The 25,023-nt window shown below is 44.0% G+C and overlaps 1 protein-coding gene across 1 annotated transcript in view; it reads left to right on the top strand.

The window, feature by feature from the left end:
* The window catches only part of NALCN (sodium leak channel, non-selective), a 2,264,872-nt gene that overhangs the window by 2,226,963 nt on the left and 12,886 nt on the right, over positions 1 to 25,023 (top strand). Inside the window, exons 37-41 of the mRNA XM_069205064.1 lie at positions 6,817 to 6,949; positions 7,681 to 7,796; positions 12,807 to 12,964; positions 17,355 to 17,505; positions 23,160 to 23,309. Coding sequence (XP_069061165.1) covers positions 6,817 to 6,949; positions 7,681 to 7,796; positions 12,807 to 12,964; positions 17,355 to 17,505; positions 23,160 to 23,309 — 708 coding nt within the window. The remainder of the gene's footprint in view (positions 1 to 6,816; positions 6,950 to 7,680; positions 7,797 to 12,806; positions 12,965 to 17,354; positions 17,506 to 23,159; positions 23,310 to 25,023) is intronic.

Genomic DNA, 25,023 nt, shown 5'->3' on the forward strand with positions numbered 1-25,023 from the left:
TTGGAGAGTGGACGACGGGACCGTGTTAAGACTCCTGGTGGGAAAACAACTGACATGGGTTCCAAGGGGATTGGAGAGTCAGCTGTGACTCCACCAAAGGTGGGGAAGGGCCAGAGGAAGTCTCCCCAGCCTGTTGTGAGTGTCACGGCGGAGAAGGGCGCCATCATTTCCGGCGGTCGAAACACAACCGCCAGCACCGTCGTCACTGGTCCGGAGACCACTGCCAGGGTCACAGCCCAGGAGGGCCCAAGTATCGTCATTTGTCCGGAGACCACCGCCAGAGTCACAGCCCAGGAGGGCCCAAGTATCGTCACTGGTCAGGAGACCACCGCCAGAGTCAGTGCCCAGGAGGGCCCAAATATCGTCACTGGTCAGGAGACCACCTCCTGAGTCACAGCCCAGGAGGGCCCAAGTATCGTCACTGGTCTGGAGACCACCGCCGGAGTCAGTGCCCAGGAGGGCCCAAGTATCGTCACTGGTCCAGAGACCACCGCCAGAGTCACAGCCCAGGAGGGCCCAAGTATCGTCACTGGTCAGGAGACCACCGCCAGAGTCACAGCCCAGAAGGGCCCAAGTATTGTCACTGGTCAGGAGACCACCGCCGAGTCACAGCCCAGGAGGGCCCAAGTATCGTCACTGGTCAGGAGACCACCGCCAGAGTCAGTGCCCAGGAGGGCCCAAGTATCGTCACTGGTCAGGAGACCACCGCCAGAGTCACAGCCCAGGAGGGCCCAAGTATGGTCACTGGTCAGGAGACCACCGCCAGAGTCACAGCCCAAGAGGGCCCAAGTATTGTCACTGGTCAGGAGACCACCGCCACCGCCGGAGTCAGTGCCCTGGAGGGCCCCGGCTGCCACAGCCCCGCTGGGCAATGATGAAACGTCATGCCACACACCAATGTCCTTATCAGAACCGCCATGTCAAGGCACCGCTGAACAGTCCTGAATCGCCATGTCAAGGCACCGCTGAACAGGGCAAAGACCGCCATGGCAAAGCACCGCTGAACAGGGCAAAGACCGCCATGGCAAAGCACCGCTGAACAGGGAAAAGACCGCCATGTCAAGGCACCGCTGAACAGGGCAAAGACCGCCATGGCAAAGCACCGCTAAACAGGGCAAAGACCGCCAAAGCAAAGCACCGCTGAACAGGGCAAAGACTGCCATGGCAAAGCACCGCTGAACAGGGCAAAGACCGCCATGGCAAAGCACCGCTGCACTGGGCAAGCACCGGGTACGAATGAATGGACCGCCACATCAGGCATCCTTATCCCATGTGCAGCTGGGACAGTGACAGGACACGACCTTTCACAGGGAGACTCATCCAGTCTGGGCACCAGTCACCCTCAGTACCAGTAGAGACCTGCATCAACTTGGGAGACTGTGGCTTTGCATTCCCCAGGATGGCACAGTAGGCAACCCACCCACTGTAGAGACTTGAGAGACTGTGGCTTTGCACTCCCAAGGATGGCACAGTGGGCAAACCACCCACTGTAGAGACTTGGGAGACTGTGGCTTTGCACTCCCCAGGATGGCACAGTGGGCAAACCACCCACTGTAGATACTTATGAGACTGTGGCTTTGCACTCCCCAGGATGGCACAGTGGGCAACCCACCCACTGTAGAGACTTGAGAGACTGTGGCTTTGCACTCCCCAGGATGGCACAGTGGGCAACCCACCCACTGTAGAGACTTGAGAGACTGTGGCTTTGCACTCCCCAGGATGGCATAAATGGGCATGGAGCCCCGTTGTGGATCTGCCTTTGCAGTAATCCGGCTGAGGTGCCCCTCTTCCCTTCCCCCTGAGGTGCCTGTAGTATTTCTATCTGATGCCCCGGCAGTGTTCTCTCCGATTGTGGTCAGGTATCGTTTGTGGGCCTCGCCCATGCGTTTTTGGACTGATGGTGCACGGACATTGTTATGTACATATCTGCACTACTTCTCGTCTTGTATATAATTATGACTGATTTTCAAATATATATCTGTATATTTTTGTATGACATGTATATTGGCACATTACATTGTTTGACCGATTTTCGCTTTGTGTTTTCATTCTTCCGGGGGGATTGTGGGTTGTTACTGTGATTTTTGGTGAATGCATTGGTGTGTATGTTGTAGTATGCGAGGGTGGGGGTGGGGGTGTTTGGTGGGTGTCCCCCTAACTTTTGCCTCCCCCTTCCCCCATGTCGTAGGTGCAGAACTCACCGTTGTCTTTGGCACCTACGTAGCTGTTGGTCATAGAGGAGCAGAAACACAAGGGCAGGGAGTATTTGGAGTTCCGGCTCCATGGATTCCTCGTGGGATATGTTCAGGTGAGCGTTTTCCCATAGCAATAGCTGTTTCCGCCGTGTTTTTATCCACGGTGAATCCTCCCCGGAAAAGGTGGCGGTTTGGCGGGTTGTAATAGTGTGGGCGGTACATTGTGTTCCGCCTGTCTGTTGGCGGTGACCGCCGCGCTGCTTGTCTGTACCGCCGTGGCGGGCAAAGTGTTAAATTGGCTGTCTTTGTTGGCGGTTTCCGCCAGGGTCATAATTCCCTTTTTTTGTCCGCCGGCCTGTTTGCGGTATTTCCACTGCTTTAACACCGTCCGCCAGGGTTGTAATGACACCCTAATTCCTGATTTTTATCGGAGTGAGGGATTGCGCCCTTTTATACTAAGGTACTAGCAGTCTATGGAAAACACAGGTGCCTTGAAATGCCTAATTATGGGGGTGTTAGAAATGGGGTTCCTGGTTGTCAGTATGTGCTCTGTTCAAGCAGTGACCACCACCCTAGTCACACTAAGTTAGATACACAATTACATTAACCTGTGCTCACCCTCTGGTAGTTTGGCAGAGAGCAGGCAGGCTTAACTTAAGAGGCAATTTGTGAAGTATCTGTGCAATACGCTCACACAGTAACACAATGAAAACACCACAGAAAGACTCCACACTGGCTTTGAAAAATAGGAGATCTTTATCTGAATAAAATCTGATCAAAACAACAAAAATCTTCTCAATAGACCATGAGATATCAATTTTAAATTAGTAGATGCAAAATCAGTGCTTTAGAAAATCTTTAGTGGCTCGGTTCCAGTTATCATTGTTTCCACTGTAGTAAATACACATTGCTGTCAGTTTTGTGGGTGAATCTGGTAATTAGACCGAGTTAGTTAGGTCAATAGAGACGCGTGTTGGAGAGAGGGGGAGGTGAGAGCTGGGATCAATCACCCTGTGGGTCCCCACCCACTGAATACCTTGGAAAATAGATGCTGTTGACAAGCCTGCTTGGATGTGGGGAGAGCCGGTGTCTCACTCAGGCTTCTCCGGCCTGTGGGAGTTGAACAGTGTTGTGCTAGCAGTAAAGACGATATATTATTACCATTCCAATTATATGAAACATGATGCAGCTACTCCTTTCTGATCATGAATTACAGCTTAAAATGATATTAAGGAATTCCCAATGCTAGCCTATGTGAGGAGAAGGCCTTGGGAGCTTTTCATTACCAGGACATGTAAAACTTAAAAGTACATGTGCTGTTTTTTGCTTACATGGCACCCTGCCCTATGAGCTATCTAGGGCCTATCGCAGGGGTGATTTATATGTAAAAAAAGAGAGGTTTAAGGCTTGGCAAGAGGTTGTCACTGCCAAGTTGAAGTGGCATTGAAACTGCACACATAGGCTCTGCAGTGGAAGGCCTGAGACATGAGGGCTAATTGGATGAGTGGCACAATCAGTGCTGCAGGCCCACTAGTATCATTTAATTCACATGCCCTTGGTGTAGGGTATACCAATTCATGAGAGACTTACAGATGAATTACATATGCCAGTCATGGATACACCAATGTTACCATGTTTAGGGGAGGAGCATATGCACTTTAGCACTGGTTAGCAGTGATAAAGTGTTCAGAGTCCCAAGGCAACAAAAAGATACAGCAACAAAACAGGCGGTGAAAGGCAAAAAGTCTGAGGTAAGACCACCCTAAGGATGCCTGGTCTAACATGGGCCCCCCTATCCCACTGAAAGTGGGGAGAACTACCCAACCTTTATGCAGTTTACATATCTAAGAATGAAAATCCTGGATAGACCATCACCATTGGTGTGATCTACCAAAGGTCTGTGCTCCACCCTGAAGTCCATACCCTATAGGGAAAGCAACCACCTCAACAGTTTTGGATTTTCACCTGTCGTGGCATGGGCCACCTGAGGGACCTGGGGTCAGTCTGGATCAGAAAGTGAGCACCAAACAGGTATGGCCTCAACTTCTTCAGGGCCCAATCCCCAGCAAAAGCTTCCCTCTCGATAGCACTCCACCTCTGTTCCTGGGGACGTAATCACCTGGAGGTGAAGGCTACAGGTTGGCCCAGGCCTATTTCATTGAGCTGTGATAAAATTGCCCCTATACCATGCTCTGAGGCATCTGTCTGAATGATAAACTCCTTGGAAAAGTCAGGGGCCTTAAGCACAGGAGCTGTGCATGTGGGGACCTTTAAGAACTTACATGATTTTTGACATGCCTCTGTACAAACCACAATTCTGAGCTGCTTCTTAGAAGTCATCTCTGTCAAGGGAGCAACAATGTTGCCTTGACAAACCTTCTGTAGTACCCAGTGAGACCCAAGAATGGCCTGACCTTTGTCAGGGTCTGGAGGGGGAGGCAGGTCATGATAGTCTCTATCTTGACCTGGAGGGACTGCACCTTAATCCCGGCCCACCAGGTGTCCCAAGTACACCAAAGACCCCTTCCCTATCTGGCACCTGAAGGCCTAGATAGTGAGGCCTCCCTCTTGCAAGGCCTGAAACATTTCCGGGAGGTGAAAGAGATGGTCCTTCCAGGTGTTACTGAAGACAGCATCCAGATATGCAGCTGAGAAGGCCTCTATACCAGCCTAGTTCACCAACCTCTGTAATGTGGCAGGAGCATTTTTGAGACCAAAGAGCATTACACAAAATTGGTAATGGCCCTCGGGAGTGAAGTCTGGTCTTTCTTTGACACCGTCTGTTAGGGCAATCTGCCAGTACCCTGAGATCAAAGGCATTCAAATGCTGAGCAGCCTCTAACTGGTCAATCTGCTCATCAGCCCGGGGGATGGGATGAGCATCTGTCTTGGTCACAAGATTTATCCCTTTGTAATCCAGACAGCACCTCAGTTCAGGTGTGGTGCCTGGTGCAACAGCTTTTGGTACCCGAACCACAGGACTGGACCAAGGGCTACTAGACGATTCTTTCACCCACAACTTCAGCATTTCAGAGACTTCACTCTTAAGGCTTTCCCTCACCTTATATGTCAACCTTTAACACTTATTTTTGACAGGGAGGTTGTTCCCTGTGTCCACATCATGGGTATAAAGGTGGGTAATACCAGAGTAAAGAGAACAGTGAGGCAAACTGTTCCAACACTTGACAACAGTCACTCTGCTGCTCAGAAGTCAGAGCGGGGAATTATCACTCCTCCCACAGACCCATCCTTTGCCATGGAGTCTAAGAGGTCAGGGAGAAGCTCACTCTCTTCTTCATCTCCTCCATCTGTCACCCACAGCATACTGAGCTCAGACCTATCAAAGTGGGGTTTGAGGTAATTGATATGGAGCCCCCTTAGGGGTTGCCTAGGAGCCTGAAGGTCCACTGGGTAGATGTCCATGCCATTCCTCTCAATCACCTCATAGGGCACAGTCCAGCTGTCCTTAAGGGCCACAGGTTACACAGGTACCATAACCCACACTTTCTGCCCAGGCTGAACTTCCACACTGGTAGAATTCTGGTAATACCACTCTTTCATCACAGCCTGGCTGCCTTCCAAGTTGTCAGAAGCTTGCTTCCACAACTTAGCCATTTGGCTCCTGAAGGCCAGCATGTAGCTTACTACCTATTGGGGGATCTTACTGGGAGCTTGCTCCCAACCTTCAATGACAAATTCAGAGGTCCTCTGACAGGGTGCCCATACAGAATCACAAAGGGGTTAAAGCCCACTCCCTTCTGTGGTACCTCCCTCTAGGTAAACAACAGGCATGGCAAGAGGATATCCCACTTTTTCCTCAAGGCCTCAGGTTGACCTTTGTTCATGGCTTTGAGGGTCTTGTTGAATCTCTCAACAAGCCCATTGGTTTGTGGATGGTAAGGAGTGGAGAACATGTTACAGAGACATCACTAATATAGGATTATGGCTTCCAAAAGTAATGGAATAGCAGTGCAAAGTGTCCAAAGTGGAAGATGCTGTCAACTAATGGGACCCCCGGTAGAGGTAGTGTTTCTGAAGGCTCTCCTGCTCCTATGTATACTGCAAAGCTCTGACTAGAATTATATGTAAAGTTTATTCCTTTTTTGTAGTTTTATGTAGGGTGATTCAGATGCTACTGTGTTTTTATGGGTTTCTTGTACACAATCACAGGATCTTGAACCAAGGCCTGGTTTCGAACCTGGATCCCCGGTACCACAATTAGAATTTCCAGCAGTTTGACCAAGTTTCCCTCCCTTGTCACTATGTGTTAGATTTTACATTTTATGAGTGAGAGCTCAACACAAAATCAATGTGTGAGTCTCACTCAAAGCCAGTGATCTTAAAGTGGTTTTTGCAGCCCAGTCTTGACTTCAAGCATTTGGATACCGTCATGTTGACAAGAAAATAATCATTATTTCTTCCATGTGCAAAGACAACTGGCACTTGCTAAGAATGCTTTGGGTGAAAAGTGTCAGAGCAGATTAACCACCAAATGTTAATACACTTGACAGAATGGTTGGAGTTAAAAACAAATGCATTATAAATTGTGATGTTGCTTTTGCAGACGGTTCTTCTAGATTCACCGGATAAAGAACTGTGGATTTGTTTTTCTTTTCAAAAGGTTCAACCTCCATTTTGTACTCCAGATAACAGCAGGTATTGGGAAACAGATTGCGGAAATTATGCAGGTGCACTCATGTATTTCTGTTCTTTCTACATCATCATTGCATACATCATGCTAAATCTGCTTGTTGGTAAGTAAAATGAAAGACAGATACAATAATTTAGTGTGCTTTATAATGATTGGCTGAGATCATTCCTACAATTATGTGTTATTTCTGTGCTATTTTTCTTCTGTCACAGTAGTTTAAGACTAACACCTGCTCAGAGTAGGCATTAAAATGACATATCAAAAAGCCTCCCTGTGCTTTGCTGCACTAGCGTCAACATTTTTGAGGCTCATATAGCAAAGGACCATGATAGCGTCAAAAATGCTGACGCTTTTGTGCTAACAGCCGCTACGGTGTGCCATATTGTAAATACGGCGCAACCATGGCATTGTTAGGTGCTCGTAGGGGGGAGCAGGAAAAGTGGTGCATCATATATGAATCACCACATTCTTGTATATATGCCCCTATGTCTCTTCTAAATGAGTAGGGAGAACTGTGAATTTTTCATGACTAGAGAACTAGCAGCAGTTTCTCCACCCTGCGAAACTCTGAAAGAGCCACTCTGTCCCACAGTAAAAGCATTTTTCTTTAACTTCAATCATCAATTCAATTAAATCTCACAAAATTCATGGTCTTTTTATGGCACTCATACTGCAGGGGAATTTAAGTGCAATGTAAATATTACCCTTCATTTAAATGTTGATGTCTTTGGGAGTAGGTTCATCATTTTGGAAATTAAAAGTGTGGCTTATTGAAAACAATGCATCATTTGCAAGAACATACTAACCTGTTACATTTCATTTATTTTATTTTAGCTATAATTGTGGAAAACTTTTCCTTGTTTTACTCAACTGAAGAAGACCAACTTTTAAGCTACAATGATCTTCGACATTACCAAATCATATGGAATATGGTAGATGATAAGCGAGAGGTAATATATAAATAATATAACATCCACTATTTAGGTGTCAATTTATATAAATTATGTGAGTGTTCACACAAATAAATCAGCTTTTTATTTTGTAATCATCTCTGGTCAACTTGTTGGCACTTTTAACATCAGTAGTTTCAATAACACATCTACTGCAAGTCTTTGTTGCAATACAACAAATCACTGTGATTGACATCCAAGACATATCACTGCAATACTTACACTGACACACCTAATTCAGATTTAAAGGTTGTGAATGTCCTTGAGTACTCTAACTCTGAACTGCAGAGCCTTATAATTTGCTTGTCTTGATCAATATTGACTATATCAATTTATTTCATAATGTTGCCCCCGTTAACACATCATGTGTGACTAAAATATAGACTATGGACCAGAATGTGAGTGTGTTTTTAACACTACAGAGTTACCTTGTCCGATCTCGGATTTTCCGTGTAAAAAGACATTGTGTATTCAGATGACTAAAGAGGATTATTTTGTGGTCGTCTGTAACAAATACTTGTTTTGTCGGCTACAGAATGTTTTGGAGGAATGGTCTTGAAATAAGGCACACAGTTACCTCATAAAACAAACAAAAAATGTTCCTAACTAGGGATAATCCCTTGGATTTTTTCACTGATGGCTCTTTCCTTTGTCTGCTACTGGCTATCTTTGCCAGTTTTGCTATCATTAATCATCCGGTGATGTGTCATACATTAAAGGTGGTTATGCCTAACTTTGCATTGGTTGGAGTCAAATCTGTTTAGAAATCCATTTGACGGGCTGCAGGCATGTGAGTGACCAAAACATTCAGAACTCTATTTAGATCATAGTTGTGGAGGCACTCAAGGCCTTTCACCAAAGTAGTTTCTCCTCAATTTTTGGAAGCTATGAAGTTACAAAAGAAGACATTATGCTTGGTTTAGTATGACTCAGTATTCACAACTTACCAATGACTATGCTAGCCTCAACAGATGCACAAGCTGTGGGTGGCTCTACTGGAGTGGAGTGGAGCTGGCTGCAAACATATGGACCCTAATCTGTTCCACTTCCTATAATGGAGTGCTGTGCTACAATTTAGTTGCCTGCCTAAATAGCTTGGCTCGGCATTCCCAGATGTAATAATGTTTTAACAAAAATAATTATCTAGGGGCAGGTTGTGAATAGAATAAAAGATATTTGCCATATTCCATTTTCAATTTGGGAGCATGTGGATCCCATATATAGAATTTTCAGGGATGTTTAGACATTTCTCTTCTCCACATGCATGATCGCAACAAACCTTAGGTCAGCATTCAGGCTAAATATCACTGTGCATGTCCAGTGCTCAAACAGCCACAATGGAAGTAATGGCACCTAGTGCAAAGGATAGGAATAATAGCTGTGCTGGGGCCCAGCATGAAAGAATTGGTTGCATGTTGGCTATAAACTGAGGTGACAACAGCTCCCTTTAAAAGATATCACCCCGCCATCAAGACCAGTGAATATATCTACCAGTGAACATGTCCAGTCACAATGCACTACTCAAAGTCATTAGTATGCTCAGACTGAGATTCATGTGCCAGCATCTAGGAAGGTGTCAACATTTAAATTAGTGGACCTGATGCAGGACTCATCTGTTGCTCATCTTCCCCACAGCAATGCCATCAGCAGCATTCTGTGAATCACGGGCAAATATGGACCATCTCTCTGAGATGCTAGGCAACAACTAATCCAGCTTTGGGTGGTCAGGAAACTGCCACTACAAACCATAGTGTGCTGTAGTAAGCCTAGAATGGCAGCATTAGCATTGGAGGTGTGTCGTAGGCACATCAAATATCATACAGAAGTGTAATCTATTGAAAGTCTCCTACCAATTGTGATCAAATGATCATATCTACACTTTTCCCACCAAGGGACCTTTCTAGACTCCACAGTTATAAGACTACTCACTCATTCTCACTGAAGACTACATATGGACACCAACTAGGCCAGGAGAGGGTGCAGTAGACACAACATTGCTTAGGTCATCAGGAACATACAATTTGGCCGATGCTGAGGAGTTCAGGAGAGGTGACTCAGAGCCATAATTGCTTGCACACTGTGTACAGGCACAATGGTGTGAGGCTAAGACCAAGGGAACAACCATGTACTTTTGCCCTCGTTATCACTATCCAGGAGATAAATGGCATATGCCTGCATACATAGTATCAGAAATGCCCTCAAACTTCCAGAAATAATTCTTACATGTATTGACCTTCGCTGACTAGCATGCCATGCTAAGTTACCTTTCTTTTGTATGCTGAGACTCATTCAATATTGTTAACGCCATGCCTAATGTACTCCTCTAGAGTGCCTGTCAATAGTTAATTCCTCTGACTTTCTCAAAGTCTTGATCTTTTGCAGCCTCCACCTAGACACCTTATCCCATCGCCTCCGTACACCTACTAAGAAAAAAAGTCAGTGGTGTCTCTGGCCTGTCATTCCCAGCCTTCTCCCTGACATTATGTGAGCTGGAAACCACCATGAACTCCATTGTTCCTAATGGTAAAAGTCCACCCCAAGCCCAGCTGTGGTTCTGTGTGCAGTACCAATGCAGGGCAACACATCTCCTCTCAGCTCGTCTTCCGAACCACTGTTGTGCGATGCATCCCCGATGCATCGTCTCGTGCCGCAGCACACCGCAGTCTCTTGTCTCCTCCGAACCACTGATGCTCAGTGCAGGCCTTAGCATCCAGCATCCCCAGCCCTTCATCGATGGCATCCTTAAGGATGACTCAGGGCTCTTCATCACTGCCTGGCAGATTTTATGGAGCCACATGTGTAAGATGTATTTCAACGCAGGCCTCCACACATCAAGCCCATTGTCAACAGCATCCTCGATGATGATGCAGTACCTTGCATCGCAGCCTCGCAACTCCTCAGAACCATAGCAGCATGATGCAGCTCAACGCGGGATCTCACAACGCTCCCAGACCAATATTTAAGGTACTTTTTTCAGAGGGCCTATTTTGGTCACTGTTTCCAACCCACTCTTCATCGCGGTTGCCCTGAACGTCTGACTTTTCCCCTGTCCGTTGCGACCAAATTACCACAGATGGAGCTTTGTGCTTTTAAGGCACTATTTTCAATTAAGTCTTTAAAACTGGATAGCTCTGGTTTTACTGATTGGATTTCTGTGGTTTTGGTCTCAAATAATTTATTATATTTTAATCTCTTTTTCTAAATTGATGTGGGATTTGTCTTGTGTTGTGTTTTCACTTTATTCACTTTATTACTGTTTGAAGTGCTGCATAAATACATTACACATTGCCTCTAAGTTAAACCTGCCTGCATTGCACCAAGCTACTGGAAGCTTAAGAAAAGGTTAATTTGGGGTTTGCTTGTGTTTCACCCTGACAAAGATTGTTGTAGCTACTTGAATAGTTTCACTCCACCCAACTAGTAGCCCAATTTCCAATAACCAATATTAAGGATAATATAATCTTTAATATCATCAGGCTGATCTTTGATTCCACTGTAGCAAAGAAGCCATTACTAGAGCAACATCAGATGCCTATGCCTATTGCCAGCTTGTAGCAGTGTCAGAGTTAGATATGTCCAGGGCATTCAATGACATCAACTACACCATTTTACATGTGAGATTGGCTCAGTGTGGCTTAAAAACATTACACTCTTGATTGATTTGTTTTCCACAGAATATCAGACTGTGAAGGCTCAGTGCATAGATGTCAACCTAGAGTTCAGCTATTTTTGGCAGTCCGTAGAATGCATTTCTCTTTATACTTCTTTTAATAGCTACCTCTGATTGAACAGCTTCACCCATGGAACATTCAGTTTTACAAATATTCCAATGATACTTAAATTATTGTGAGGCTCATCCTCTTAACCCACAAAAAAGGTTAGGTTTTTTCTCTGCGTTATCTGGAAATCAATAGATAAGTGTGAGCCAGTTATCTGAAATTAAACTGTAATAAGGAGGATATTTTGTTAGTGGGCATGCTTCCAGTCTTGTGGCCAAAAGACATTTGGCCAGCCGCTATGAGTGACTATCGAGCCCCTCTACTATGGGCAAAACTTGAATACATGATGGACCAATAACCTTATATGGGTGATCAAGTCTTACTAATGATTTCTTAAGGATGTCACCATGTATGCCTACAAAAGATGATTTTTAAGTATGTAAGTTCAGTCAGTTGGCTGCAGTGATCTCCCTGCTTGACTTTGCGAACAACATCTATGTAGGGCTTTTCAAATTTTTGGGGGGTTAATATGCAGTGTCATCAGAATGCCAATGTGCATTCTCTCTGAGGCTTTCATTGGCTAGATTATGTAACTTTCATACAAAGTCTTCTAGCCCCAAGGTCCACCTTTACGTCAACAAAATTTCAAGGGATATGTTCTGTCTCTTCCATCTCTTGCCTTGCACTCAGCAAACAATTTCTACCCAGGTCTCAAAAACCTCATGGGCTAGACGGGATGGCCATGGCTTTTCAATTTATACTGAAAAGTTCAAGTCTACAAGCATGCTAACCCTGGCCATTAGCTCTTCTTTTGAAAATCATAATGAGTTCAAATTAAATGTCTCATTGGCAGACAACCACCTTGGTGATGAAATTGCCACAGTCCACATACTGTATTATATCAGGATCAAAGTATGGTTACGCCAAGGAGGTGTTTGTTTTTTAAACTTTGGATGGTTTCTCATATGGACTCTACTTTCTTGTGTGTGCATACTATGGTCAACATATGTGCTTTTCTGTTCAAAACTTAGCCTCCTTTATGGAGTGGCAGAGAGTGGATCATCAGCAACTGCTGCCCTATTTACTCACTTATTATGTTCATATTCCAGCTATAGTTATATGGCTGTTTTGTTGTTGGGTGGGTCCATTCACAATTTGCACCAAAAATGGGTTTGTTTGATCAGTTCCTTTGTGATTTGAGTAGTGACTGCAACTTTTATAAGCAAATAATGAATTTACAATGACTTAAATCTATAATAATAATAAAGAAGACTTATATACATTTTTTCAGGGTGTGATTCCTACGTTCCGCGTAAAGTTTCTTTTGCGGCTTCTCCGTGGAAGACTGGAGGTGGACCTTGATAAAGACAAACTGTTGTTTAAACACATGTGCTATGAAATGGAGCGATTGCACAGTGGTGGTGATGTTACATTTCATGACGTTCTCAGGTATGTATTGTGAAAGTGTTTATTGTGTAGTGATTTAAGCAAGACACAATGTGGTAAACTTTCACTTCACAAATGCAGTATCCAATCAATTGCTCAAGTAAGTAGAAAGAAAAATAATAGCTCAAAGTTCGGCATCAGACAGATTTGCATCTATGTTAATATTCATAAATTCATAATCCAGCGTCATATATCCTGGCAAATATTTATCATGCTAGTTAGTGTTAGACATAAAACATTGACATATGATCAAGGTGAAATTGGAGGTGGTGCAAGAGAGGGATATTTGACAGCTGTCAGGTGCTGACTCAAGTCTTACAACATAATGGTCAGTCATGGCAATGGTGCCAAGACTCAGAAATTGCACACATTTGTGACTTTTAACTATGGAGTTTGTTGAGAAAGTCAAAGTATTATGACAACTATTTTAAGGGACCCTGCAGTCATCACTTGAAGGCGGGTGCAGTAACACACTACACACCTACAAGGGAGAGCCAGTGAAAGTCAGAGCTGTGGTTTCAAATCATGCTCTCTATTTCACTAATGCGGTCCTCTGAGCCCTGGTGCAACCAGTCACAGTTCACGTCTCTGCTGAGGACAGCACATTTTTTAGCATATTTGGATGTAATGCTCCGGTTTGTTCTGAGTGCAACATGGTAATGGTGAACTGTGTCAAAGCGAGTTTTCAGTGAACCATGGCACAACTCAGAATAATTTGTGCCCTTTATGTTGCATCATGCAAGTGATGTGCCAAAGAGGAAACAAAGACGCAGGGGCAAAAACCTATGTTTGAATCCATTGCTTCTTATAGCTTTTTCAGCTGTGTAAAAAGTCATTTGATATTTAAATGTGAATGAAGCTTTAGTTTTACGCTGGAATGCATTGGATAAGTCTTTATATGGTTCACAAAAACCTAAAAAAAATATAAAAAGGTTCTTGTTGGACTTGTCCCTTTCTTCAGGGTCATCCGCAAACTTTTTGCCTTCATCCTCCTGTTTTCTGAACCCGTTTTTGTTGGCGTTTAGGACTTTGTGGACTTTACTACTGCCAAGCAGCGCTAAAGTGCTTGTTCTCTCTCCTTTAAACATGGTAAATTAGCACATTTAATTTATTTGAGTCCCTAGTAAAGTGGTACTACATGTAACTTTTATGTGTCCTGGTAGTGAAAAACTCCTAAATTTGTTGTTCAGTACTGCAAGGCACACCTGTCCCTTAAGATAAAATTGTATTACCTTATTACTTTGAATAAGCAATAACTTTGAATTGGGAGCAGATAGGAATGTTGAGTTAGATGTCCATAGAGTTGTAATTTAGATCCTATTTAATGGTAAAGGTGGATTTTATGTCACAATTCTGAAACTGCCACTTTTAGAAAGTTAGCATTTTCTTCTACCCATTTTTTGCCTGCATCCTGAGTCACATGACTAAGTGTAGCTGGCAGTTGGTTCTAGTGCATTTCTCCCACTAGAAATTGCCTGAGCACACTCAAATAGGATTTGACACTAGTTTTTGTGACCCCAGACAAGCTGGGTCAGGGTAAGGACGCAGGATATTCCAAACACTTCTGTGGGTGGAACCCTCCAGAACCTTCTTCTACTTCAAAGTGGGACCAGGTATAAATAATGGACCCTCAGACCCAAATCTTCAGTACATCTTTGGACCTGTGGAAGACTGAGAAGGACTGCTGTGCTACTCTACAAGAAGCACTGCTTCTCTTTTGCCTTGCTGCCTTCCTGCCTGGGCCTGCATCTTGGACCCAGGACCCCCAGAGTAACTCCAATGGCTACTTAGCTGGCCTCCTGATAAGAGCCTTAGGTATAGAAAAGGCTCCAACCACCAGCACCTGGACTCTGTCTACTTTAGTCCCTACCCCTCCAATTGTTGCCACCCCAGTCCTGGAACTTTGGAAGTGGGTCTGAAGGTGCTCTGCGGCTCAGCTGTGGTCCTGTGGGCAGAAATGACACAGTGCAATGCATCTCCTTGCAGCTTAGCTTTGGAGTTGCCAATGTGCACCACATCATGACACAGGACCTCTCATCTCAGCCAGCAGCCTTCTTAAAACTGACACTCCACCTTGCATCCTTGACGTAGACCTTCATATGACAAGTCCTTCTTCCACGGCATCATTGATGATGATGCAGGACCCCACATTGCAGCACTGTAGCTTTCTCAGAATCGCAACTGCGAGATGCATCCTCGATATCAGGCTTCACATCACAAGCCCCTCATTGATGATATCCTTGATGGTGATGCAAGACTCCACAGCACTGCACTGCAGCTTCCTTGGAACCACCTCAGCACACACATCTTCAATGTGGGATCTTGCAATTCTCTGCAAACCAGAATTTTGTTCAGCAGGCCTATCTTGTTCCCTGTATCTGACCCACGCCCCATCATGGTCAGCCTGAACTTCTGACTGTTATGTTTTCACTTTATTACTGTTTGGAGTGCTGCATAAATACCTTTCATGTTGCCTCTAAGTTAAGCCGAACTGATTTTGTGCCAAGATACCAGAGGGTTAAGCACAGATTAATTTGGGGTTTGCTCATGTTTCACCCTCAGAGATTGTGGTTTCTGCTTGAGTAGGATTTCACATCCCCTTAACTAGTAACCCAATTTCCAACAGTTCACAAGACAATTTTTTTGTTTTGTGCTCAAAATATCCAAAAAATGCCCACTCACTTTATTGCTGCCAATGCCATCTATGGCCCTGATTACAAGCTGGGCTGTACTGGCAGAACCTTATATTTACATGTACATTTACAGTTACAAAGTGGTAAATCCAGCCCTGTACTATTCAATTACAAATTAAATCACCTGGAATGGGAACTTACCAGATGGCACAGGTTTTTCCGCCATAACACCCCACTGAATTCCCAATTTGGTGGTGTTTAATGCACACATTCTGGGTGTGGTGGGGGTGAGGGAGAGGAGTGAAGGATGAGGGAGCGAGATGTGGAAGGTAGGGGAGAGAAGCAAAGGTAATTTCTGGCACAAGGAGCACTGTATGCTTTCCCCTGTCAGAATGAAGTGAGGAATGAGGCCTGGCTGCTGCTGCTGCCAAAGCTTCGTGCAAATTTTCTGACTTGAATTACCAGCCAAAACATCAGGTCTGATTCTCCCATGCCAAGGAAAAATTACTGTGGAAAAAAACGATATCTTTGAACTTGGAAGAGCGAAATTCCAAGGGATAAATGTGCTCTGCCTGACTCGGAATCAGGGCCTAAATGTTACAAATGTGAAGCATTCAGACACATAAAACAACTCATAATTAAACCTTACGAACACTATTCTTCTTTTAGGGCCACATGTATCAAACTTTTTTGCATTCGTAAACAGTGCGAAATGCAAAAATCGGCTGTTTGTGAATGCAAAAATGCCTTTCAAGATGTATGAAAGGCATTCGCAGTGCAATTTTAAGGAATCGCTAAAATAGCGATTCCTTAAAATTGTGACCCCATTTAGAGAATCGCAAATTGCGATTCTTTAAATAGGTAATTGCAAATAAGGAATTCCTATTTGCGATTTCCAAAGCACATGTATCAAGCATTTCCTAAATGCGACTTGGGCATTTAGGAAATGCAAATACCACAAACTCAAGTTTGGTGGTAAGCATGTGCAATTTTAAAAAATGCATTATAAATGCATTTTCAAAAATGATTAAAAAATGACATGTAGCGCACACATGCCCTAGGGCATGTGTGTGCTTCACATGTCTGCAAATATTTTTTTGGGGTGCATCAGAAGGGGTCTTTGGCCCCCAGTACCCTGGGGTTTGCATTACCTAATTTGCGAATTCCTAAATGGAATTCGCAAATTCGTAAATGCAAAACCGTTCGCACCTATGGGCCTAAAGTCCCTTAGGGATGAATGGAGTGGCATTCTCTATTTATGATTCGGTAATAGTGTTTGCAAATTTTAAGAAATCGCTAGTACCGAATCGTAAATTTCATACATCCCATTTTGCATTTCTTGAATAGCGATTTCTTAAAATTCGCTATTTAAGAAATGCAAAACAGATCTTTAATACATTTGGCCCTTAGTTCCTAACTGGCTCGCCTTAGTGATTCTTAATTAGTAATCAATGTGAAAAAACATAATTAATAACATTCACTAAAAACAATGAGCCTCAATAGGGCAGTGCAAACTTAGCAAGGGTGGAATTAGCCTCTCCCGCGTAATTTTAAAAAAGTGGATGCAAAGTTGGTGATGTAGCTTAACCATCAGAATTTAATGTTTCAACTCCTTGTTTAAAATGTGAATGTCAGGCTGACAAGACATTTTTACCAAAATGGAGACTCTATCAATTCACTTATCTGACTACCATATACCTACTGTGTGTGCCTTAGTACTTTTAAAAATTCTCACCTCTCTGCAAACATCTGCCCTACAGCATGCTTTCGTATCGCTCAGTTGATATCCGGAAAAGCCTTCAGCTGGAAGAACTTCTTGCCAGAGAACAGCTGGAATACACAATAGAAGAAGAGGTTGCAAAACAAACAATACGGATGTGGCTGAAAAAGTGCTTGAAACGTATCCGGGCAGTAAGTGTCTTTACAACTTATTATTACAGAGCTTAGAGATATTATCTTGTGAGTCGTCATGTAGCAAACTATATTTCAATGCACCCATGGAGATTATGGGCCTTATTTAGAGATTGACGGACAGGGTACTGTGTCACAAACTCAATAGAGTACCATGCCTGCTAAACCTCCAGTCCACCGCCGCATTTGGAGTCGGGCTGACCATAAGTATTCCTTCAACAGAGCCCCAGTTGGCTTTGTCAATGGAATACTTACTTGTTGGCCCGATGGAGTAGGGGCTGAGAGATGAAGGGAAGGACTTTACACCATCCACCCTGTTTTGGGATGATGGTGTAGATTTTATTTTCCTGTCCGACACCACCAGGAAAAAACTTGTCACCAAAAAAATAATATTGACCCACACACTCTGGAAGAGAGGTCCCAGAGTGAGGGGGGATTTCTTTTTTTGTTTTTCCAAAAAAATTCAAGTTTTGAGAATTGTTGAAAAACAAAAAACTTTTGAAAAGTTTGACAGCCCGCTGTCATGTTTGGTAGAACTGTCATGACAGTCCTTTTTTGCATAATATTTAATTCTGTATATTGTGTTTTATAGTACTTTTCCTTTTTAAAGAACATTTACTGACTGGCCAATAATGTATTGAGTGTTATTTATTGTGTAGATGATTTCTGAGTTTCAAGCCTATTGCATCTTCCTGCATCAGCTTTGGACTTCTCTGCCTCATTGCTTTGAGGTTCAGATGCAAAAAGGGTACTTGTTTCCAAGTTTGAGGGTCTGTGGAACTAAGAACCAGGATATCAGATGTGGTTGCTTTGGGACATGCCAGAATTGATTTCTCACAAAACATGATTTGACAATCTCTTTCTTGACCTACACAACTTGAGAGCTCAACAGTTCTCACCCTATTCTAGCACCCCCAAAGCAATCTGCTAGTAGCATAAAATTTCAGCTCTCAGAGGGAAGTTTGCCCTTCTAGTGCAGGCACTGGACCCCTAACAAGATAGAGGGAAAGAGAGTGTGTGTGAGAGAGTGAGAGAAAGAGATTGAGAAAGAGAGAAAATTGAATGTCTGCTGCATGTGTTATTTGTAGGTCCCAAGAAGAACCATGAGAAAAATTGGGGTACCGGGTTGAAGTGTAGAGAAGAGCAGTTTGTCACAGTGATCACAGCCTGATTGAACCACACATTACCACACAGGAGTACAGCACTGCCAGAGCGAAGCAGCAGGCCAAATCTATCACTGTAGAGCGTCATTCCCCTCCAAACCCCCACGAGCCAAACCCAGTTCCCTCACTCTGCAGCCTACAAACCTGTGAGGCAAAAGTACACAGGTAGTGCAAAAAGCTCAGACATCAGTTGCAATTTAACACGTCACCAGCCCAAGTAACCATTATTATTAGACAAAATGTAATATGGGTCTTCCCAAAATCTACTTACCTCTCCTGATGTTTCATAAAATGGACTGGAGGAAATTGACATATTAGTTGAGGCCAGTGAGTACCCACCTCAATCTTTGTTAGGGTGAACAACTGAAGTCACTAAATTAACCTGAGTTTAACCCCTTGGTAGCTAAAGCACAGAGCAGATACGGCACAAGAAAAATCCCAAATCAATTTACAAAAAAGGAGTACATTTTAATAAATAAAATTACACAAAAACACAATAAAGGAAATCACAGTAATGAATTTTTAAAGCTGAAACATAAAAACAGCACAAAGAAGTTTTAAGCGCCAACCGCAGTCATCTGGTTGCTCTTGACCACTACCCTGGAACAAGTTAAGGCCAACTGCAATGGGGTCCAAGTCAGATACAGAAACTAGGTTCAGCCTGGTTAGATGTTTTACCTTCAGACTTAGGCCCAGATGTACAAAACGTTGACGCAATCCAACTAGGTAAGGTGGTGCGCTGCATTGCATCAAAGGGAGAGAGCAGAAATATGCCATATTTACTAAGATAAGGAGCAGATAGCACATCTAGCTATCTAGCAGCACTGCAACCTCCCTTGCGCCATGACACAAGAGTGCCTGCGTTGTGATCAGAATAGTTTTGCTCAGGAAGCACACATGTAAAGAGAAAGTTATGAAAAGAAATAAAGATATTTCTCCTCATTACGACAGCCTTGGGTCTTGTGTAGGCACACAATTTTGGGGCAAAACAATGTTTACTGACTTTAGTAAATATGTTTTTTTTGTCAAAATACAAGAGTGGACACACAAGAACACCCATGCTCCATCCATGTAATGCATCCCTGACGAAAGGTAACACAAGTCAGTGCTATGCACTGTTTTACATTAGATCCGGATAAAATCCCACACAATGCCATGCAAATATTGATTTGGATGGCTCAGTAAATCTGAACATGGATTTTTCATTAGTGCTGCACCACAAAAGTGGCACTGATCTTACCCAAAGTGTTAGTTAATCCGGGCCCTAGTCTCCAAAATGGAAAATAAAAGTTCTCAGCAGGGCAAAGCAGCAAGTGGTGGTCCAAGAGAGCCCCAGGTCATTGGACAGTTGATGGACGAGGTCTCAATGAATCCGTTGACTTGTGACCAGAAAGCTTTGGGAGAAAATTGAATTTTATGCCCAGTGAAGGTTCCTTGACCAGATACTTTTGGCGCCTTCACCTGGTCAATTTCTACTTGTGGACTTAGTAATTTCTTGGAAGCTTGGATTCTTTCAGCTGGACAAGTCTGCAGGCTGCAGGTTGTAGGCAAAAACGGCTCTACGAGGGCAGATGCCTTCTCCGCAAGGTCCTGCAGAATCTTTGGAACAGTGCCAACGCATCTTTGTTGGATCGGCTTTGCAGATTGGTCCCAGTCCTCTGGAGGCCTCTGAAGCCAAAAAGAGTCTAAGTCTAAGTTTCAGGAAAAGTTAGGAGGATTACAGTTTGATACCAACCAGTGGCTCAGGGCCTTGGCACTTCGGCTAAGACTCACTCCAGCAATGGTTAGCAGCAGGGCACAGGGCAGGTCCAGTTGGAATTGGTCAGCTGGGTAAAAGGTTTCTTGTAGCTTGATGTATCCCTGTAGCTTGAACAGGAGGCCTGCCCTACTACCCTTGTCGTCCACTTCTTTGTACTCTGTATAAAAGAGAGAGCAGGTCCAGTCTTCTAGGCTCTTCTTAAGTCATACACAGCAGGTGCAGTCCGCTGTTGTTCTTCCACAGATTCAGAAAGCATTCTGAGAAGGTAACTGTAGTGCCACATTTATGCCTGGCACCAGCCGATAGATGGGTTTGACTTTTGACTCCTCCCGAACCAACTGGGTAAAAAGCGCCAGGGGCAACCCTATTCACTTTTGCTGCACTTCCTGTGTGCCCATCGGAGACAGCCCCACAGTGCGCCTCTCTGCCTAAATCCAAGATAGTAAAAGTCTTCCCTTATGCAGGACCTTTGTGCCCACCTAAGAGGTGTGGCCAGGGAAATGAGCAACAGTTCCTCTGTGGTCAGTATAAACCAGTTGTCTGGGCAGCTCCTCTCTCACTGGGATTGGTGCCTGTCTGACTGGGGGAGCAAAGAAGGGCCAAGACTGGATGTTAGCTAACATTTGCCTGAGACAGGGTAGAACTCTTTGAAGTTAATCAAGTTCCTGGGCACAACCCAGATGGTCATACTGCCAGAAGAACAGATTGCCTCCTCACACCTAAGGCCTTTGTCTCAGCTCTGGCATCAAATTCATGCCACATCAAGGGGGCTAGTCAGCTACTGAGTGAAAGTTGGAGCTTAATGTTCTAAAAGTACCTCTTTCAAAATCTTTATTAGAAATCTGATTCCACTAGTGAATTGGGCGTGAAAAGTCCACAAATGAAATTTGTAGGTGTGTCCTAGCTGAAGATAACTTTATTAAATTTTAAATTGTATCTCAATGCCTTCCTATGAAACAGCCAACCCAGCTACAGAGAAAATATATTTGGGGGGCTTTTCACTGTAAAGACTTGTTTAACATTTAACTTTTACATGTTCTATTTTTAATTACCATACACCATGCCTTATGAACAGCAAGGCCTACGTAGGGGTAACTTATCAATATTTAAAAGGAAGGCCTAGGCCTATCAAAAGAGGCTGTTTTGACGGGTTTTATTTGAAGTTATAAAGCTACATACCCAGGCTACAATAGTAGGCTTGCAGTCATGTGTGCACTGTCACTGTAGTGTGTGGCACAATGGGTGTTGCAGCCCAATGGTGACATTTAACTTACAGTCCCTAGGTACAATCTTGAACAATATGCTAGGAATGTATAAGTAATTTATATATGCCAAATAGGGTATATCCATTTGTCATGTTAACAGGTGGTGCACATAAACTTTACCACTGGATGGTGGGGTAAAGTGCACGTCGTTCAGCAGCCAGAATAACTAGCTGATGGTGGGGGTACACCACTGCAAAGATGGTCATGTCCAACACTGTTGCAACACTTTTAACACAAATACTAGTGATTATGCTATTTCTGACCATGTTTTTCTGCTCATGTGAGTATTTACATTGACTGTGCAATTCTTTGGGGTGAATGACAAGGCACTTCCCACTTTCTCCCAAAAGAAAGTAAAGTTGGGGGATACTTAGCTTCCAAGGGAGCTGTAGGAATTACCTGTAGCATTGATGATTCAGTGGGTAGTTGCCTGTGCTCAAACGGAGCTGGGAATATTTTGGATCTGAAAGAGAGTAGAGGCACCAAAGCCACTGTGGGAGAAACAAGAGTCAGATGGTCCTGACATAGTCCATCAGACCCACCCTCGACAAACAGATCACATGGTCTCCATCAGCTGACTGTGATGTGTCTAGGCACCAAGCAGGCCGGGTCACAGCAAAGCAGAAAAATTTATCAATAATCCCCTGGCCATTGAGAAAGCAGCTTATTCATCAGTGCAATCGATTTTTTGCTCTGCTGAAATAAACCTCCAGAAATGGGGCTTTCTTTCTGTAGAACCAAAAAAAAAATACAGAGCGTGACGCCATTCGTCGGCAGCACATCCAACATCTCATTTTACATACCAGAACTCCCACCGAGTCCACCAGGACACTTTCATAAAATATTTCCCAATGGTAAGGTATGGAACTTTAAGGGTGGGAGGTGGACTACCATGTATTGGCAAAGGTGGTGCGTCCGCCAGCCCAGCAGCTTCACAGTCTGCTCACAGTACTCTTCATGTACCACATGATATTGCATTCAGTGGAAACCTTTTTAGTGTTAGACTGCATGTCAGTTGTGCCAGAGGTCGAGGTAATAGATCACAAGCTTGATAGGTTCACACACACTTGGCTAGTCTAATTGCTTGTTACCAACAGAGTAAAGTGATCTGTTACAGGCTCTGGCTACCCTGTCTCACCATCTTCAGAAGATAACAGCAGATGTTATTGGGTAGTTTGGGTTTGCTGATTCAAGAACACATTCAATGGTCATGTTTATGTTTCAGGAGCAGAAGTGACAGATACATTTGCTGATGCTCTGGGAAACGTTTTCAAATGTTTTGGCTGATGAAAATCTAGTATATGGAAATATAATGCTGAACTGCATCAATAAGAAGTCACCATCTTTAAAAATTTTCATTTTGAGCAGGTCCACATTGTTATATGTAAACATAGTTGGCAGGAAAATGATACTTTAGAGGTAGTATTAATATGCATATGCAATTAAAAAGACACTCTTTACTTTTAGAAACAACAACAGTCCTGCAGCATAATACACAGTCTCCGAGAGAGTCAACAACAGGAGCTGAGTCGATTCTTGAATCCGCCGAGCATTGAGACAACGCAGCCAAGTGATGATATGAGCAGTAACAATCAAGACAGTAATATGCAGCCAGAGGTATGGTCTGGGGTATTTATTTTCTATCTATTGCGAATTGGATATTTTTGTGTATACTTATTTGTGAATATTTACATTTTTTTAAATGATCAAAGAACATCATCAAATTATGTCTGGATTTGATTTGATTGTACTTCGTTTACTTTATTTTGCTCTAAATGTGTATTTTTGCAGCACATTGCAAAAGCCTTGGGGCATATTTATCAAAGAGTTGTGCTGCTCTTGCACCACGCAACATGGTGCAAGAGCGATGCAGCTCTTACGGTAGATTTAGCAGGTCGGGCAAGGTCCCCTTGCTTGGCCTTGCCTGTATTGGTAAATATAGAGTAATTCAGCTCAGCACAAACCACTGTGTTGCATTTCTCTGCCCTGGGAAGGCAATCCATGGGTGGAGCGTTGGTATTCCCACATATTCACCCATGGATGCTGATACATTTCCAGATTTACTAACACTGCTGGATCTGGGAAGGCATCAGAATAGGTAAAAAACAATCCTACCTACAGGCACCCTTGCAACATGGCATAAGGGTGTCTGTGCTGGTGATAGGTAGCCAAAAGTGTGCCACCACTAGGAAATGATAAGATTGTGCCTTATAATGTGGCACATTTCTGTCCTTTCCCTTTCTCGCAGTGCATCTCAGCAAGGTAGCTTGCTGCACTGAGCTGCCTGAAACGTTAGAAAATGTGCCCCTTCATTTGGTAAAGGCAGATAAAATCTGAAGGTGAAACTTTGGGGGGAGTTAGGGAATTACTGAGTGACGTCCGGATTTTACCAGCAATTCCTAATTTCCTAAGGTACCTTTAGGGTATATTTCTTAATCAATTGGTATGATCACCCTTGCCCCAACCAATTTTACCCCTAATGAGGCCCTAAAAAGTAAAATGTCTGAGCTATGAGGCTCCAATTCATCATTTTCCGAGGCTCCAATTAATCAAAGCCTTCCCGAATATGGTGCTGTTTTGAGCTATCCCTCCAGTTCACTGAGTCCAGGACATTTGGAGATATGATCCCGATGTTTCTAACTCTGTCCGTGGTCTCAGTGAGAGTGGCTTTGAGACTTCTTGGCCTCCTACATGTCAACTGTGTCACATGTCACATGCAGGCTGTACTGTGGGATCTGAAGCCTCAGTGGGCTCAGCACAAAGGGATCCTGTCTGATTCCACCCACTATTCAAAGAAAAGAGCTAAAGACATGCAGTGGTGGCTGCTCATCTGTAGTTGTACCAACCACAGACCCCCTTCCCTATCCCACCCAGAGTGGACGTGGTAACGGATGCATAACTGTTGGGCTGGAAAGGTCGTCTGGGAGAGGCAGGGATCAGAAGGTTCTGGTCTCCAATGGAGATCTGCCTCCACATCAGTCTGTTGAAGTTGTGGGCCATCAGTCAGAGGGTGCCAGTCCTCAAAAAAGAACACCTCTGCTATGTGGTACTGGAACAAGCAGTGTGGAGTGGAGTTCTAGCCTTGTGCCAGGAGACCTTGTGTCCCAGGAGCTGGCTGAGCTGCCAGGAATCTTCCTATATGGGAACCACCTGGTATGATCTTTAAATTCCAAGGTGGACAAACTCGGGAAGGGGGATTCCCAAGGTTAGGAATCTGCAGTTAGATAGAATTGCCCCCATAAACAGCATTACCAAAGGTAAGTGACCTGGTCAGTGCAATGCTCTGACTCCCGTGGCTCCACCTTGCAAGTAGAGCCCTTTCCCTTGCTCC

This window comes from Pleurodeles waltl, chromosome 8, assembly GCF_031143425.1.
Source record: "Pleurodeles waltl isolate 20211129_DDA chromosome 8, aPleWal1.hap1.20221129, whole genome shotgun sequence".
Taxonomy (NCBI): domain Eukaryota; kingdom Metazoa; phylum Chordata; class Amphibia; order Caudata; family Salamandridae; genus Pleurodeles; species Pleurodeles waltl.